Raw genomic sequence first — 15839 nt, 5'->3', positions numbered from 1 at the left:
TATTCTGGATACAAGTTCTTACCAGATATACACTTTGTAAATATTTTCTCCCAGGCTGTGGTTTGTCTTTTCATCCTCTTAATAATGAGTTTCAAAGAATAGAATTTTAAAATTTTTATGAAGTCTGTGTTATCAATCTTTGTATTATAGTTTGTGGTGTTTGTATGTTACCTAAGAAATCTTTTCCTAGTCCATGTTCTCAAAGATTGCCTTTATGTTTCTTCCAGAAATTTTACAGTTTTAGCTTTTGCATTGAGGCCTGTGATCTGTTTTGATCCAACTTTTACATATGGTGTGAGGTATGGGTGGAGGTCTCTTTTTTCTTCTTTTTATCTAAACCTAATTGTGCCAGTGCTTTTTATTGAAATAACTACCATTTGTCATTAAGCTCCTTTGATACCTTTGTTGAAGATCAATGATTATATTGGCCTATTTCTGCATTTTATCTTTTGTGCCATTTATTAATGTGTCTGTCAGTTCATTTCTATACCACTGTAATTTTATCATATGTCTTGAAATTAAGTGGTGTGATCCTCCAACTTTGTTTTTCTTTTTCAAAATTGTTTTAGTTGTTCTAGGTCCTATGATATTTTACTGTATATTTTAGATAAATATTCTATTCCTGTGTTATTTTGTAAATGTATGAATATATCAGGATGAATTACTGGGTCAATGGATACTTTGTTCAAATGAGCCTACTAATTTAAACTCTCCAGCAATGTATGAGGTTAAGTACCTGTTGCTCTCTACCCTCCTCTCCTCTGGTAAGGCTGAAGTGAGCCACTTGCTCCTTATGATCATGAATTTTCACGCCTGGCTCTACTCTCTTATGAGTTTTTTTTTTTTTTTAAGAAAGTTCTTCACATTGGAAGAAATCTATAAGGCAAAGTTCGCAATGATCTTTGCTAATAATTCTCTCTCAAAGCAAAATCTTGATGATAATAAAGTCTTTGTTTCCATATTAGTAATGAGATGAGGAAGGAAATAAAGGGTAGGGGAGAAAGCTCTTAGCACATAGCAGAAAATACGAAAGAAATGTGATAAAAGCTAAGGGAAGCTTTCAAGGTGGAGGGAGCATTCATCAATATAACATGCTAAAGAGATGTAAAGTAGCATAATGACAGAAGAATATTCAATGAAATTGACAATATGGAGGTCATTGTTCATCATGCTTTATTAGCATGTGAAAGATGTGAAACGGGGGTAAGGGAATGGAAAAAAATGAGTTTAGATATATCTTTTAAGAAGTTTTTAAGAACTTTTCTTACAGCAGAAAGGAAAATGATAACATCTAAATAAAGGCTGTATGTTGCACCAATACATTTTTACATATAGAGAAGAAAGAGTAGCTCGAGTTTATAGCTTTCAACTTAGTTGAAAGAGAGAGATTAAAAATTTATGCAAGACCATGGGGCGCATGGGTGGCTCAGTGGGTTAAAGCCTCTGCCTTCAGCTCAGGTCATGATCCCAGGATCCTAGGATCGAGCCCCACATAGGGCTCTCTGTTCAGCTAGGGAGCCTGCTTCCTCCTCTCTCCTCTCTGCCTGCCTGCCTCTCTGCCTACTTGTGATCTGTCTGTCAAATAAATAAATAAAATCTTTAAAAAATATATTTATGCAAGACCAGGATCCTTGGGGCAGAGGATGACTGGGTGACCCAATGCTCAAATGGAAGAAATAATTTTGTGTGGAAAGAGTGTCTCTTTTCCTATGGAAGGGGGAATGATGGGGGAAGATTCTGATTTGTTTGTTTAAGTGATAGAAAAGAAAATGTACTGTTCTTGCCTGGTGAACTCTATTTTTTTCAGTGAAATAAAGGACAAGTTTATATGCTAAGAATGAAGGAGAAAGTGATAGGTTTGGGATCTACAGAAGGCAGAATTGTGGAATTTCTGCACAGGGAAAACAGATCTCTGCCTAGAGACCCAGCACTGCAGGCCAGCACTGAGAGCTCAGGTGAGGCAGGAGGCCACACATGTTTGGTGATTTCAGCCTGCACTACTGCCTGATTATTGGCTGCAGCCCCCGTCAGACTAGTTGTAATAACAGAGAAGTCAAGTGGTGGGAATGATGGGGGGTGGGGATTTTGCAGGGAGTTTTCAAGGAAATAGAAGTAGCCAGAAGAAGATAAGAAACCCAAAGAATAGGGAATCCTGGAGTGAGGAACGTACTGGATGGGAAAAGATTTGGGAGTGACAGGGATGTACTTTAGGAATGTAGGTGAGGTCCAGAGGAGACGACCAAAAAAGAATTCTTGAGCCATCTTTGGTGCAAAAAGGTGATTTCATTAAAGCATGGGGACAGGACTCGTGGGCAGAAAAAGCTGCTGCCCTGGGGCTCTGAGGCGTGACTGGTTATATACTTGGTAGGTGGGGGATTTAGGAAAAGGGAGGTTATCAAAATAACTTTTATTTGCTAAGGAGGACCTACAAGATACTGGGGCCCTTGTCACTGCACAGTTAAGGTAGTTTTTCCCTCTAGTTAAGCATTAACATTAAGACAGTTTCCTTCCGGGGCGCCTGGATGGCTCAGTGGGTTAAGCCTCTGCCTTCAGCTCAGGTCATGATCTCAGGTTCCGGGGATGGAGCCACCACATCAGGCTCTCTGCTCAGCAGGGAGCCTGCCCCCCTCCCACCCCCTCCTCTCTGCCTGCTTGTGATGTCTCTCTCTCTCTCTGTCAAATACATAAAATCTTAAAAAAAAAAAAAAGACAGTTTCCTTCTGGAAGTTATGTTATTGATAAGAATGCTTTTTTTCTTGTAAACACTAAGACATTTGTAAATTGAGGGAGACTCCTGTCTTGTTGGACTGTGATCTCTGTTAGTTAACCATCCCCCCGGCATCCCCCTCCTTCCCTTAGGTTTAGAACAGCCAGGAGTGCCTGAGGAGTTGTGGAGGGTTTGCGGGGTGTCAGCTTGAGCTTTGTTCTCAACTTGCCTTCTGCTCCCTCATCAATAGTACAGGAGATGACAGAAATACTGCAGTGAACATTGTTGTACATATATCCTATTTCTCTATAACAGATTCCTAAAAGTGAGAGTCCTGGGCCAAAATGTATGCCAAATTAAAAATTTAAATGATACTAAAAGATTGTAAGGCTGAAACCATTTTACTTCCACTAGCAGTGGATAAGAACACTGGCCCTCCCTTCTTCTCAGCTCCAGATGTTTTCAAAGTTTTAAATTTGGCTTATTATCATCAGTCTTACTCTTTTTCTTGTGTTGTGTATGAGGGGAGGAGGAGGAATGTTACATCGCCGTTAGAGTTTGGGTTTTTCTAGCTGCTAATATCTTTGAGCATCTTCTCAAGTTTATTTGTAATTTGTATTTCCTTTGAATTACCTTTTCATACATATTTCTTGACTATTTATTCTCTCAGCGTTTTTGGTTTTTTCCTTTCTTACTGATCTGTAGGCACTGTGTATACTTGGAATAAATTTTTGTTAGTTATATGTGTTACAGATGTTTTCTTTCTATTATTTGTGTGTTTTTTTAATGTCATGGAGATTTTTTTCCATTCATGTATTTTAAGTTTTAATAAGGTCAAATCTCTCATTCTCTACTACCACCCCTCCCCCAAGTTACGGAGTCTGGTTTTCTACTTTGAATCCCCTACCTGGGATTATGCATACATTTTCCAAATTTTTTCCTAATGGGACACCTGGGTGGCTCAGTCTTTAAGTATCTGCCTTTAGCTCAGGTTATGATCCCAGGGTCCTGGGATCGAGTCCCACATCGAGCTCCTTGTTCAGCAGGGCATCTGCTTGTCCTTCTCACTCTGTTAGTGCTCTCTCTCTTTTTCTCCTCTCATTCTGTGTATCTCAAATAAATAAATAAAATCTTTAAAAACAAAATGAAAAAAAAAAACTGTTGTGGCCAGTTAAGATAAAGAAATTTGGGAACATTCTGCACACAGGTGAATAGTATAATGTAACCTGTTTTCAGCGTGACTGGAGTTCAGTGGGCACACCCGAGGGGTAGGGGATTTGCCTGGAGGAGCAGTAAGAGGGTGGCTGATCAGGGAGGCCCAGATCAGGACTGGGACAAGAGTGGGCACAGGTACCCAGGATAGGCGTGAGCATTTCCTGCCGACTCAGACAGGACACTGATGGTGCCTCACACCAGATCAGTCTTCCTGCTTGCAACCTGGTCAGTAAGCTGGTAATGCCCGCCATGGATTCGAAAGGGATGTTTGTATGCCTGCGCCAATATTTATGTACAAAGAACGTTATTACATTTCTCCAATGGGAAAAATTACAAACGACTCAAATATCTATTGGTATTGAAATGATTAAATGTATCACCTTACCTTTGCTTTCTTTCTGTAGAATAGACCTTATAAAATGAGAATGTTTTTATCTTTTGCCCAAACAACAAAAATAATGGACAAAAAGCCACCAGTCTTTATCCTCCAACAAAATCGTCAAGCTCGAATGCCCATGAGGGGTGAAGAGGTCCTCGAGCTCCATGGTGCTCTTGTTCACCCAGACTCCGGGTTTCTGCACAGCTCTTCCCAGCTGGAGGCTTAGTTTGGTTTGGCTCCAGTGGGAATGCAAGTTTAGACGATGGTCCTTTGCCTCGTGGTGCTTGATATTGCTTAGTGTACCTTTTCCTCTCCCCTCTACCCCCACCACTCCCTGTTTTAAGAATCCACTATCAAATGTTGCATTTTCTTCTTCTCCCCGCCCACCCCCTCAGAACAGATCCTCCCTCATTTTAAAATTGCGACGCACTTGGTCACATGACTACAGAGTTAGTGACTTCCCTCCAGATTCCTAATGGATGCCGAGACGAAGGTGGTGGCCTTTCTGGGCTAAAAGTTCTGTTGTGGCCTGTTCTGCTCTTACCAGCGAGGCCCCAAAACAGCTGTTATGTATGTGCTGTCTCTCCACAGGCTGGTAGAATGTGTTCTGTAGATTCCCTGGTCAAAACCAGGAGAAGGTTTTTTTTTTTTTTTTTTTTCCCCTTAGTTCTTTCTGTTTTTTTTTTTTTAATATTATTTTATTTTTATTTTTCTTAAGTATTTGTTTATTTAAGAGAGAGAGAGAGAAAGAGCATGAGATGGTGGAGGGCCAGAGGGAGAAGCAGACTCCCTGCTGAGCAGAGAGCCCAGTGCAGGACTCCATTCTGGGACCCCAGGATCATGACCTGAGCTGAAGGCAGGCGCCTACCCAACTAAGCCACCCAGGCACCCAGTTTTTTCTGTTTTTTTTTTTTTTTTTTCCTTAGGTATTCCTTACTGCGAGACCCTATGTGACTAATAACATCTAATTGCTGCTTATTGTGATTGGTATACAATGCTCAAACACTCTCCTGAAACCTATTAGTTACACTGGTTCTTTGTATGGCCGTATGTTATATGTATATTTTTAGACAATACTTTGTCCCTACCTGGGAGCTGTGGGAACATATTGGGAAGTACACCAGTGCTGGAGTTAATAAGACAAACCTGTATTTGAATCCTTTTAAAAATAATTACTGTGCGACTTGAGGCAAAATGCTTAACTTCTCCCAGTGTAGGTTTATCCATCCTATAAGTTCATTCCATCTGAAATAGCCAATCTCTTGGTCTCTATGACATCCACTGTGTAGTGCCTTCAAAACTCCTGTCAAGTCTGTGATTCTTTTTATGTGTTACTTTGAAATTATTACTTACTATGTTTTGCCAATGTGTATGTTCATAGTTTAAAATGCAAAAGCGACAAAGGGATGTGTCTATGAAAACAGTCTGTTCCCACCTCTGATTGCGGACTCACTCAGTTTTATTCCTTTTCGTGTTCCTTTCCAGATATAATCTTTTCATACACAGCATTTACTTACATGAGTGTGCGCGCACACACACACACACACACACACACATCTGAACTATAGCATAGTACACGTGCTGCTCTGAACTTTACTCATTAACTCATTTACCCATTAACAATCTATCTCATATCTTTCTTTAAAAAGACTTTATTTATTTATTTATTTGACAGATTGGGAGAGATCACAAGTAGGACAGAGAGGCAGGCAGAGAGAGAGAGGGGGAAGCAGGCTCCCCGAGGAGCAGAGAATACGATGCAGGGCTCCATCCCAGGACCCTGAGACCATGAGCAGAGCTGAAGCCAGAGGTTTTAACCCACTGAGCCACCCAGGCACCCCTATCTTGTATCTTTTTATGATTATACTCATAAGAGCTGCTTCTTTCTTTTTAATGGTTGGATAGAATTCTATTTTATGGATATAACTATTTAGCTAGTCTTCTATTTTTAAAATATCTTTTATTTATTTGAGGGAGAGAGCAAGAGAGCACAAGCAGGAGGAGTGGCAGAGGGAGAGGGAGAAGCAGGATCCCTGCTGAGCAGGGAGCCTGCCCCCAGGACCCTGGGATCATGACTTGAGCCGAAGGCATCCCCAAGCTAGTCTTCTAGGCACCTCTAACCTAGTCTTCTATTAATGGAAGTTTTAGATCATTTCCTATTTTGTCTTTACAAACAAAGCTGCAATGACTATATTTCATATAGGCATAACTACATGCTTTTTGAGTGTTTGTAGACCTGCCAAATTGCTCTGTGTAAATCTGCAGATTTGTCTTTCCACCAGCAATGTATAAGAATTTCTTCACCATGCATTTTTTCATCAAACGTTTTGATCTTTGCTAATTAGAAAGGTAAAAAATATTTTTCCATTATGGCTTTAATTTGTATTTCTCTTATTAAGAACTATAGAGAGCATCTTTTCACATGCTTAAGGTCCATTTCCTTTTCTGTGAACTGACACAACCTTTATCCTTTAAAAAGAAAATGGATGAGGGGGATACCTGGGTGGCTCAGTTGGTTAAGTGTCTCCCTTAGGCTCAGGTCATTATCTTGGGGTCCTGGGATCGAGTCACAGATTGAGTCCCACATCGGGCTCCCTGCTCAGTAGGGAGTCTGCTTCTCCCTCTACCTGTACCTCTCCTTCCCCCTCATGGGTTCTAAAATTAAAAAATAAAGTCTTTAAAAAAGCTTTGGATGAGCGAGCTTTTCCTCAGTAATTGGTAAGAAAAAATGTTCTTTATATACTAAATAAATTAGCCTTTTGAGTGTGATAAAAATTGAAAATATTTTGTCATAGTTGGTCACTTTTTTTCTTATATATGATGGGATTTTTTTCCTGGTTAGAAATTTGGGATTTTTATGTCTCAAATTTATAAATTTTTTATTTACTTATTTTTTAGATTTATTTATTTATTTTACAGACTGAGATCAAAAGTAGGCAGAGAGGCAGGCAGAGAGAGAGAGAAGGGGGGGGAAGCAGGCTCCCTGCTGAGCAGAGAACCCGATTTGGGGTTTGATCCCAGGACCCTGAGATCATGTCCTGAGCCAAAGGCAGATGCTTTAACCCACTGAGCCACCCAGGAGCCCCACAAATTTATAGTTTTTTAATCAGTTCTGGGTTTCATAGCATTTGAATTCTTTCATTCTCCATTCTAAGATCAAATTAGTTAGACAACTTAATTAGTTAGACAATTGACTTCTAATGAAATGCAGAATTACGGAAGGATCAGAACTAACTGATCGGCATGGTTGTGACAAGAAGCATGGAAAATTGGTGCATCTGCCAGTGAGACATGGATGAGTCAACGATTATGCGTTTGAAGATTCATCCAGGAGGCTTTAAGAGCCACTGTATGGTGGGACAGATAGTCACTGACTCATGAGCTCATCAAATATCCCTAGACTCAGAAACAGCTGCAAGTGGAAAACATTCTTGAAAGTCTGGAACAGCCTGGGATGCTCTATAAAGATACAAAATTCTACATAGAAGCTTACCTATGAATAATAGCTTTTCCTGAGAGTGCAAACACTTAGTGATGAGAGCCGTAGAATATTAGAGAAAGATCTCATCCTATGATCTTGAAATTTTGGCTGAAAGCTAACGCTGGGAGTAGTAGGTGACAAGAAGTCCTATGTTCTAAAGGGAGTCCTTAGACCGACCCCATACTGGGTTTAGGGACAATTACTAAGAGTTCATTAGGGTAAATTAAAGACTGATTTCAGGTAAGCCCTTTGCAACAGTTTGTAGATGGAGAGATGGCTGGGGTATCTGTGCTCCCACAACCAAGCCAAGTGAGAGGAAAAACTAGAGGGCAGCTGGGACAGAGCGGGGCTTCTTCCTGGAGGTGGAAACAGAGTCAAACTCCCTGGTTCTGTGTTGCTCAGCCCTGGAAACTTGTAGATTTGAGGCTGCCTGGAGAACAAGAGAGGGCTTAGAAGAACTTGACCCAAGTTCCCTACTTTGGAGGGCATAGAAACTTCTCTCTGAATGCTGCTTTCAAGAGGTCTGATGGTTGTAGAAAAATTTGTAGAGATTGCCCCTAAAGATGAGGTAAGGAAGAAGAGCTGGCGGGGACACAAGCTGCAGTTTCACTGTTTGTTGAGTGCCTATATGAGCTCCCTGAGCACAGAGGAAGTGGAAGAAGGTAATGGGATTTGAGTCACCTACAAAGGGCTTTATCCAACAGGATGTCCTGCCAGCCAAAGGGACTCCAGAAGGAAGAAGTCTTGTGGAGTGTTTCACCATAAGTTGAGAGCTAAGATAAAGCCGTAAGAGGCTCTAAGAGGCCTTCTAGAGAGCATATCACCTGTATCATGGAATGATGCCGGGCAGAAATTCCTCAAGAGTGTATCTCTCTGCATATAGGAACTGCTAAAACCTATAGAAGGTCCTGTGAAGGATAACTAGTATTGGTATTATATCCAATCCTACAAGAGAAACAGAACCAGTAGGTTTACATGAAGAGATTATTGCAAGGAATTGGTTTGTGCAACCGTGCAGCTGACTTGGCAAGTCCAAAATCCATAGGGCAGGCTGCGGGGAAAGGCAGGCTAGAACTTCTCCGCAGGGCTGAAGCTGGGGTCCACTGGGGTGGTTTCTTCATCTGAGAAGTGTCAAGTCTGCTCTTCAGGCCTTTGAACTGATTGAATCAAGCCCACCAGGATTATCTATCACCTCTCTTACTTAAAGTCAATTGGTTATAAACTTTAATTATCTCTCTAAAATACCCTATAGCAACATCTAAGATTAATGTTTTAATTAAATAACTGGGGACTGTTGCCTAGTCGGGCTGACACATCAGCTAACCATCACAGATAACTTCCACACAGAATTACCACCCGGTAACCTCAGTACCAACGAGAAGGACTTTGCCTTTTCTTCCAGTCCCCTGTATCCCGAGACTGGAGGACTGCCTCACCTCTGCACTGCTGGTCTTCGGAAACAAGGATCAGAACCAAGAGAACAGCAGGGGAAATTTTTGAATTGGTTATAAGACTGACATGTTGATTTAGATTGGATTTCACTTATCAGGCATCAGTTTGTGGGCATAGAAACAGAGAACTGACAACGCGGTCTTACCTCTGCACATGTGTAATATTATGCTTTTGCTTTTGCTTTAAATTCTTAAATTCTTTTTTTTTTTTCAGGATTTTATTTATTTATTTTACAGACAGAGATTACAGGTAGGCAGAGAGGCAGGCAGAGAGAGAGAGGGAGAAGCAGCAGGCTCCCTGTTGAGCAGAGAGCCTGATGTGGGGTTTGATCCCAGGACCCTGAGCCAAACACAGAGGTTTAACCCACTGAGCCACCCAGGCACCCCATGCTTTTAAACATTAGAACACTTTTTCCTATTCTACTACCTTTTTCCTCTGTTTCTTTACTTTAAAAAACTGATATGTAATCATCTCATTACACAATGGGCAATTAAACCCTCTTGCTGTCAAAGCCAAGGATGGCAGTGATAATGATAGTTGCTAAAGCACTTAGCCCAAGGTCATTTTAGAAGATACTTAATTACTGTACCCCTGGGGATAAAAACACATTATATGTTTATTAAAAAAATTTAAAAATTAAAAAACAAACAAACAAAAAAGAAGATACTTAATTAAAGATACCCCTTCACGTATCTTGTTTGTCTGTTTTTGGTGGCCAATCAAGGGTAGAATATTTTCAATCACTTGTGGAAAAAATATTTTCTTATTACCTTGATTCTAGACAGATCTCAGATATGAATAGTTTATTTGTGGCCAGGCATTCCCATTGTTCCTGTACATTTTAAAGATCAAGATCTAGGATCATTTGATTAGCAAGACTGCATGTACATTGTATTCAGGTTGTTGCTAGTTTTGAACACTAGTCCAAAAATGATAGCAAGTTAGTAAGAAAGAAAAAATGCTAGCATTCAGTAGCAAGGAAACATGGAAATTTCAGGAGTAGAAGTTTCTATAATGAAAAAAGAACATAGGAGACTAAAACAGAGACATGTCATATGCTTAATAAAAGGTGACACTGAATTATAGGAAATTAAACTATTAGTAAGGTAGGAGAAAAAGCAGTGTGGTAGAATAAAGAGCTAAATCTTGCTATCCTTTTTTTGTCAAAGATTTTATTTATTTATTTGACAGAGAGATCACAAGTAGGCAGAGAGGCAGGCAGAGAGAGAGGAGGAAGCAGGCTCCCCGGTGAGCAGAGAGCCTGATGCGGGGTTTGATCCCAGGACCCCGGGATCATGACCCGAGGCAAAGGCAGAGGCCCAAACCACTGAGCAACTCAGGCACCCCTCTTGTTATCTTTTAGAATGGCTCATAATCCTATATTGAAATTATGTAATTTCAATATCTAGCACAAAACCCTCACTGTCACAGACACAGTGCTAACTCCCCAGGCCTTTTCTATCCTTGCAGTGCTTTGACAGAATTTTATAGCACTGAACGCGTGTGTTAGAAAAAAAAAGAAACACAGGCACCCCTCTTGTTATCTTTTAGAATGGCTCATAATCCTATATTGAAATTATGTAATTTCAATATCTAGCACAAAACCCTCACTGTCACAGACACAGTGCTAACTCCCCAGGCCTTTTCTATCCTTGCAGTGCTTTGACAGAATTTTATAGCACTGAACGCGTGTGTTAGAAAAAAGAAAAACATCTAAAATTGATAATGTATGCTTCCACCTTAGGAAACTTGAAAAAGAAAAGCAAATTAGGAGGAGGAGTAAAGATGGCGGAGAAGTAGCAGGCTGAGACTACTTCAGCTAGCCGAGATCAGCTAGATAGCTTATCTAAAGATTGCAAACACCTGAAAATCCATCGGCAGATCGAAGAGAAGAAGAACAGCAATTCTGGAAACAGAAAACCACTTTCTGAAAAGTAGGACCGGCGGAGAAGTGAATCCAAAGCGACAGGAAGATAGACCCTGGGGGGAGGGGCCGGCTCCCGGCAAGCTGCGGAGCAACAGAGCACAAAATCCGGACTTTTAAAAGTCTGTTCCGCTGAGGGACATCACCCCAGAGGCTAAACCGGGGCGAAGCCCACACGGGGTCAGCGTGGCCTCAGGTCCCGCAGGATCACAGAAGGATCGGGGGTGTCTGAGGGTCGCAGAGCTTGCGGGTATTGGAACAGGAAAGCCGGCTACAGAGACAGAGCCGACAGTAAGCTCCCAGCTCAGTGTTACCTTGAACCAGTTGCAGGCTTGGTGAGCTCGGAGCGCGGCCAGAGGTCAGGCAGACGGGAGTAACTGGGCGCTGTTCTCTGAGGGCGCACTGAGGAGTGGGGCCCCGGACTCTCGGCTCCACCAGGCCGGAGACCAGGAGGCCGCCACTTGTATTCCCGTCCTCCGGAACTCTACGGAAAGCGCTCAGGGAACAAAAGCCCCTGGAAGCAAACCGGAGTGGATTACTCACCCCGGCCCCTGGTAAGGGCGGTGTAATTCCGCCTGGGGCAAAGACACTTGAGAATCACTACAACAGGCCCCTCCCCCAGAAGATCAACAAGAAATCCAGCTGAGACCAAGCTCACCTACCAAGGAGTGCGGTTTCAATACCAAGGAGAGCAGCAGAATTCCAGAGGAGGAGAAAGCAAAGCACGGAACTCATGGCTTTTACACTGATTTTTTTTAGTCTTGCAGTTAATTTAATGTTTTTCTTTTTCATTTTTTTTTCTCGCCTTCTGGTAAATTTTTTTTAACTTTTACCTTTTTCTTTTTTAACGTTTTTTAACTAGTTTATCCAATATAAATACTTTTTCTTTTTTATAATTTTCTTATTTGTTTTCTTTTTTTAAATTATCTTATTTTCTTTTTTTTTTCTTTATTCCTTTTTAAACCTCTTTTTATCCCCTTTCTTCCCCCTCACGATTTGGGATCTCTTCTAATTTGGTTAAAGCATATTTTCCTGGGGTTGTTGCCACCCTTTTAGTATTTTACTTGCTCCTTCATATACTCTTATCTGGACAAAATGACAAGACGGAAGAATTCAACACAAAAAAAAGAACAAGAGGCAGTATCGAAGGCTAGGGACCTAATCAATACAGACATTGGTAATATGCCAGATCTAGAGTTCAGAATGACAATTCTCAAGGTTCTAGCCAGGCTCAAAAAAAGCATGGAAGATATGAGAGAAAACCTTCTCGAGAGATATAAAAGCCCTTTCTGGAGAAATAAAAGAACTAAAATCTAACCAAGTTGAAATAAAAAAAGCTAATAATGAGGTGCAATAAAAAATGGAGGCTCTCACTGCTAGGATAAATGAGGCAGAAGAAAGAATTAGTGATATAGAAGACCAAATGACAGAGAATAAAGAAGCTGAGCAAAAGAGGGACAAACAGCTACTGGACCACGAGGGGAGAATTCGAGAGATAAGTGACACCATAAGACAAAAAAACATTAGAATAAATAATTGGGATTCCAGAAGAAGAAGAAGAGAGAGAGGGGAGCAGAAGGTATACTGGAGAGAATTATTGGGGAGAATTTCTCCAGTATGGCAAAGGGAACGAGCATCAAAATTCAGGAGGTTCAGAGAATGCCCCTCAACATCAATAAGAATAGGCCCACACCCCGTCACCTAATAGTAAAATTTACAAGTCTCAGTGACAAAGAGAAAATCCTGAAAGCAGCCCGGGAAAAGAAGTCTGTAACATACAATGGTAAAAATATTAGATTGGCAGCTGACTTATCCACAGAGACCTGGCAGGCCAGAAAGAGCTGGCATGATATTTTCAGAGCACTAAACGAGAAAAACATGCAGCCAAGAATACTATATCCAGCTAGGCTATCATTGAAAATAGAAGGAGAGATTAAAAGCTTCCAGGAAAAACAAAAACTGAAAGAATTTGCAAACACCAAACCAGCTCTACAGGAAATATTGAAAGGGGCCCTCTAAGCAAAGAGAGAGCCTACAAGTGGTAGATCAGAAAGGAACAGAGACTATATACAGTAACAGTCACCTTACAGGAAATACAATGGCCCTAAATTCATATCTCTCAATAGTTACCCTGAATGTTAATGGGCTAAATGCCCCTGTCAAAAGACACAGGGTATCAGAATGGATAAAAAAACAAAACCCATCTATATATTGCCTCCAAGAAACTCATTTTAAGCCCGAAGACACCTCCAGATTTAAAGTGAGGGGGTGGAAAAGAATTTACCATGCTAATGGACATCAGAAGAAAGCAGGAGTGGCAATCCTTATATCAGATCAATTAGATTTTAAGCCAAAGACTATAATAAGAGATGAGGAAGGACACTATATCATACTCAAAGGGTCTGTCCAACAAGAAGATTTAACAATTTGAAATATCTATGCCCCCAACGTGGGAGCAGACAACTATATAAACCAATTAATAACAAAATAAAAGAAATACATCAACAATAATACAATAATAGTAGGGGACTTTAACACTCCCCTCACTGAAATGGACAAATCATCGAAGCAAAAGATCAGCAAGGAAATAAAGGCCTTAAATGACACACTGGTGCAGATGGACATCACAGATATATTCAGAACATTTCATCCCAAAGCAACAGAATACACATTCTTCTCTAGTGCACATGGAACATTCTCCAGAATAGATCATATCCTCGGTCCTAAATCAGGACTCAACCGGTATCAAAAGATTGGGATCATTCCCTGCATATTTTCAGACCACAATGCTCTAAAGCTAGAACTCAACCACAAAAGGAAGTTTGAAAAGAACCCAAATACATGGAGACTAAACAGCATCCTTCTAAAGAATGAATGGGTCAACCGGGAAGTTAAAGCAGAATTGAAAAAAATCATGGAAACAAATGACAATGCAAATACAACGGTTCAAAATCTGTGGGACACAACAAAGGCAGTCCTGAGAGGAAAATATATAGCAGTACAAGCCTTTCTCAAGAAACAAGAAAGGTCTCAGGTGCACAACCTAACCCTACACCTAAAGGAGCTGGAGAAAGAACAAGAAAGAAACCCTAAGCCCAGCAGGAGAAGAGAAATCATAAAGATCAGAGCAGAAATCAATGAAATAGAAACCAAAAAGACAATAGAGCAAATCAACAAAACTAGGAGCTGGTTCTTTGAAAGAATTAATAAAATTGATAAACCCCTGGCCAGACTTATCAAAAAGAAAAGAGAAAGGACCCAAATAAATAAAATCATGAATGAAAGAGGAGAGATCACAACTAACACCAAAGAAATACAAACTATTATAAGAACATACTATGAGCAACTCTATGCCAACAAATTTGACAATCTGGAAGAAATGGATGCATTCCTAGAAACATATGAACTACAACAACTGAACCAGGAAGAAATAGAAAGCCTGAACAGACCCATAACCAGTAAGGAGATTGAAACAATCATTAAAAATCTCCAAACAAACAAAAGCCCAGGGCCAGACGGCTTCCCGGGGGAATTCTACCAAACATTTAAAGAAGAACTAATTCCTATTCTCCTGAAACTGTTCCAAAAAATAGAAATGGAAGGAAAACTTCCAAACTCATTTTATGAGGCCAGCATCACCTTGATCCCAAAACCAGACAAGGATCCCATCAAAAAAGAGAGCTATAGACCAATATCCTTGATGAACACAGATGCGAAAATACTCAACAAAATACTAGCCAATAGGATTCAACAGTACATTAAAATGATTATTCACTACGACCAAGTGGGACTTATTCCAGGGCTGCAAGGTTGGTTCAACATCCGCAAATCAGTCAATGTGATTCAACACATCAATAAAAGAAAGAACAAGAACCATATGATACTCTCAATAGATGCTGAAAAAGCATTTGACAAAGTACAGCATCCCTTCCTGATCAAAACTCTTCAAAGTGTAGGGATAGAGGGCACATACCTCAATATCATCAAAGCCATCTATGAAAAACCCACCACAAATATCATTCTCAATGGAGAAAAACTGAAAGCTTTTCCGCTAAGGTCAGGAACATGGCAGGGATGTCCATTATCACCACTGCTATTTAACATAGTACTAGAGGTCCTAGCCTCAGCAATCAGACAACAAAAGGAAATTAAAGGCATCCAAATCCACAAAGAAGGAGTCAAATTATCACTCTTCGCAGATGATATGTTACTATATGTGGAAAACCCAAAAGACTCCACCCCAAAACTGCTAGAACTTGTACAGGAATTCAGTAAAGTGTCAGGATATAAAATCAATGCACAGAAATCAGTTGCATTTCTCTACACCAACAGCAAGACCGAAGAAAGAGATATTAAGGAGTCAATCCCATTTACAATTGCACCCAAAACCATAAGATACCTAAGGATAAACCTAACCAAAGAGGCACAGAATCTATACTCAGAAAACTATAAAGTACTCATGAAAGAAATTGAGGAAGACACAAAGAAATGGAAAAATGTTCCATGCTTCTGGATTGGAAGAATAAATATTGTGAAAATGTCTATGCTACCTAAAGCAATCTATACATTTAATGCAATTCCTATCAATGTACCATCCATCTTTTTCAAAGAAATGGAACAAATAATTCTAAAATTTATATGGAACCAGAAAAGACTTCGAATAGCCAAAGGGATATTGAAA

General features: G+C 40.3%; 1 protein-coding gene across 3 annotated transcripts in view; it reads left to right on the top strand.

Annotated features, from left to right (window-relative positions):
* The window catches only part of KLRG1 (killer cell lectin like receptor G1), a 371299-nt gene that overhangs the window by 339893 nt on the left and 15567 nt on the right, over positions 1 to 15839 (top strand). Inside the window, exon 10 of one of the 3 annotated variants that reach the window (XM_045073428.1) lies at positions 10979 to 11026. The exons of the other annotated variants lie outside the window; for them this stretch is intronic. Within the exon in view, the coding sequence (XP_044929363.1) occupies positions 10979 to 10987 (9 nt within the window). The 3' untranslated portion in view covers positions 10988 to 11026. Of the gene's footprint in view, positions 1 to 10978; positions 11027 to 15839 lie in introns of those variants that run through there. 3 annotated transcript variants of the gene reach the window in all.

Source organism: Mustela putorius, unplaced genomic scaffold (genome assembly GCF_011764305.1).
Source record: "Mustela putorius furo isolate JIRA1106 unplaced genomic scaffold, ASM1176430v1.1 tig00537227_pilon_pilon_pilon, whole genome shotgun sequence".
Classification (NCBI taxonomy): domain Eukaryota; kingdom Metazoa; phylum Chordata; class Mammalia; order Carnivora; family Mustelidae; genus Mustela; species Mustela putorius.
This window is presented reverse-complemented; position numbering and strand designations above follow the sequence as displayed.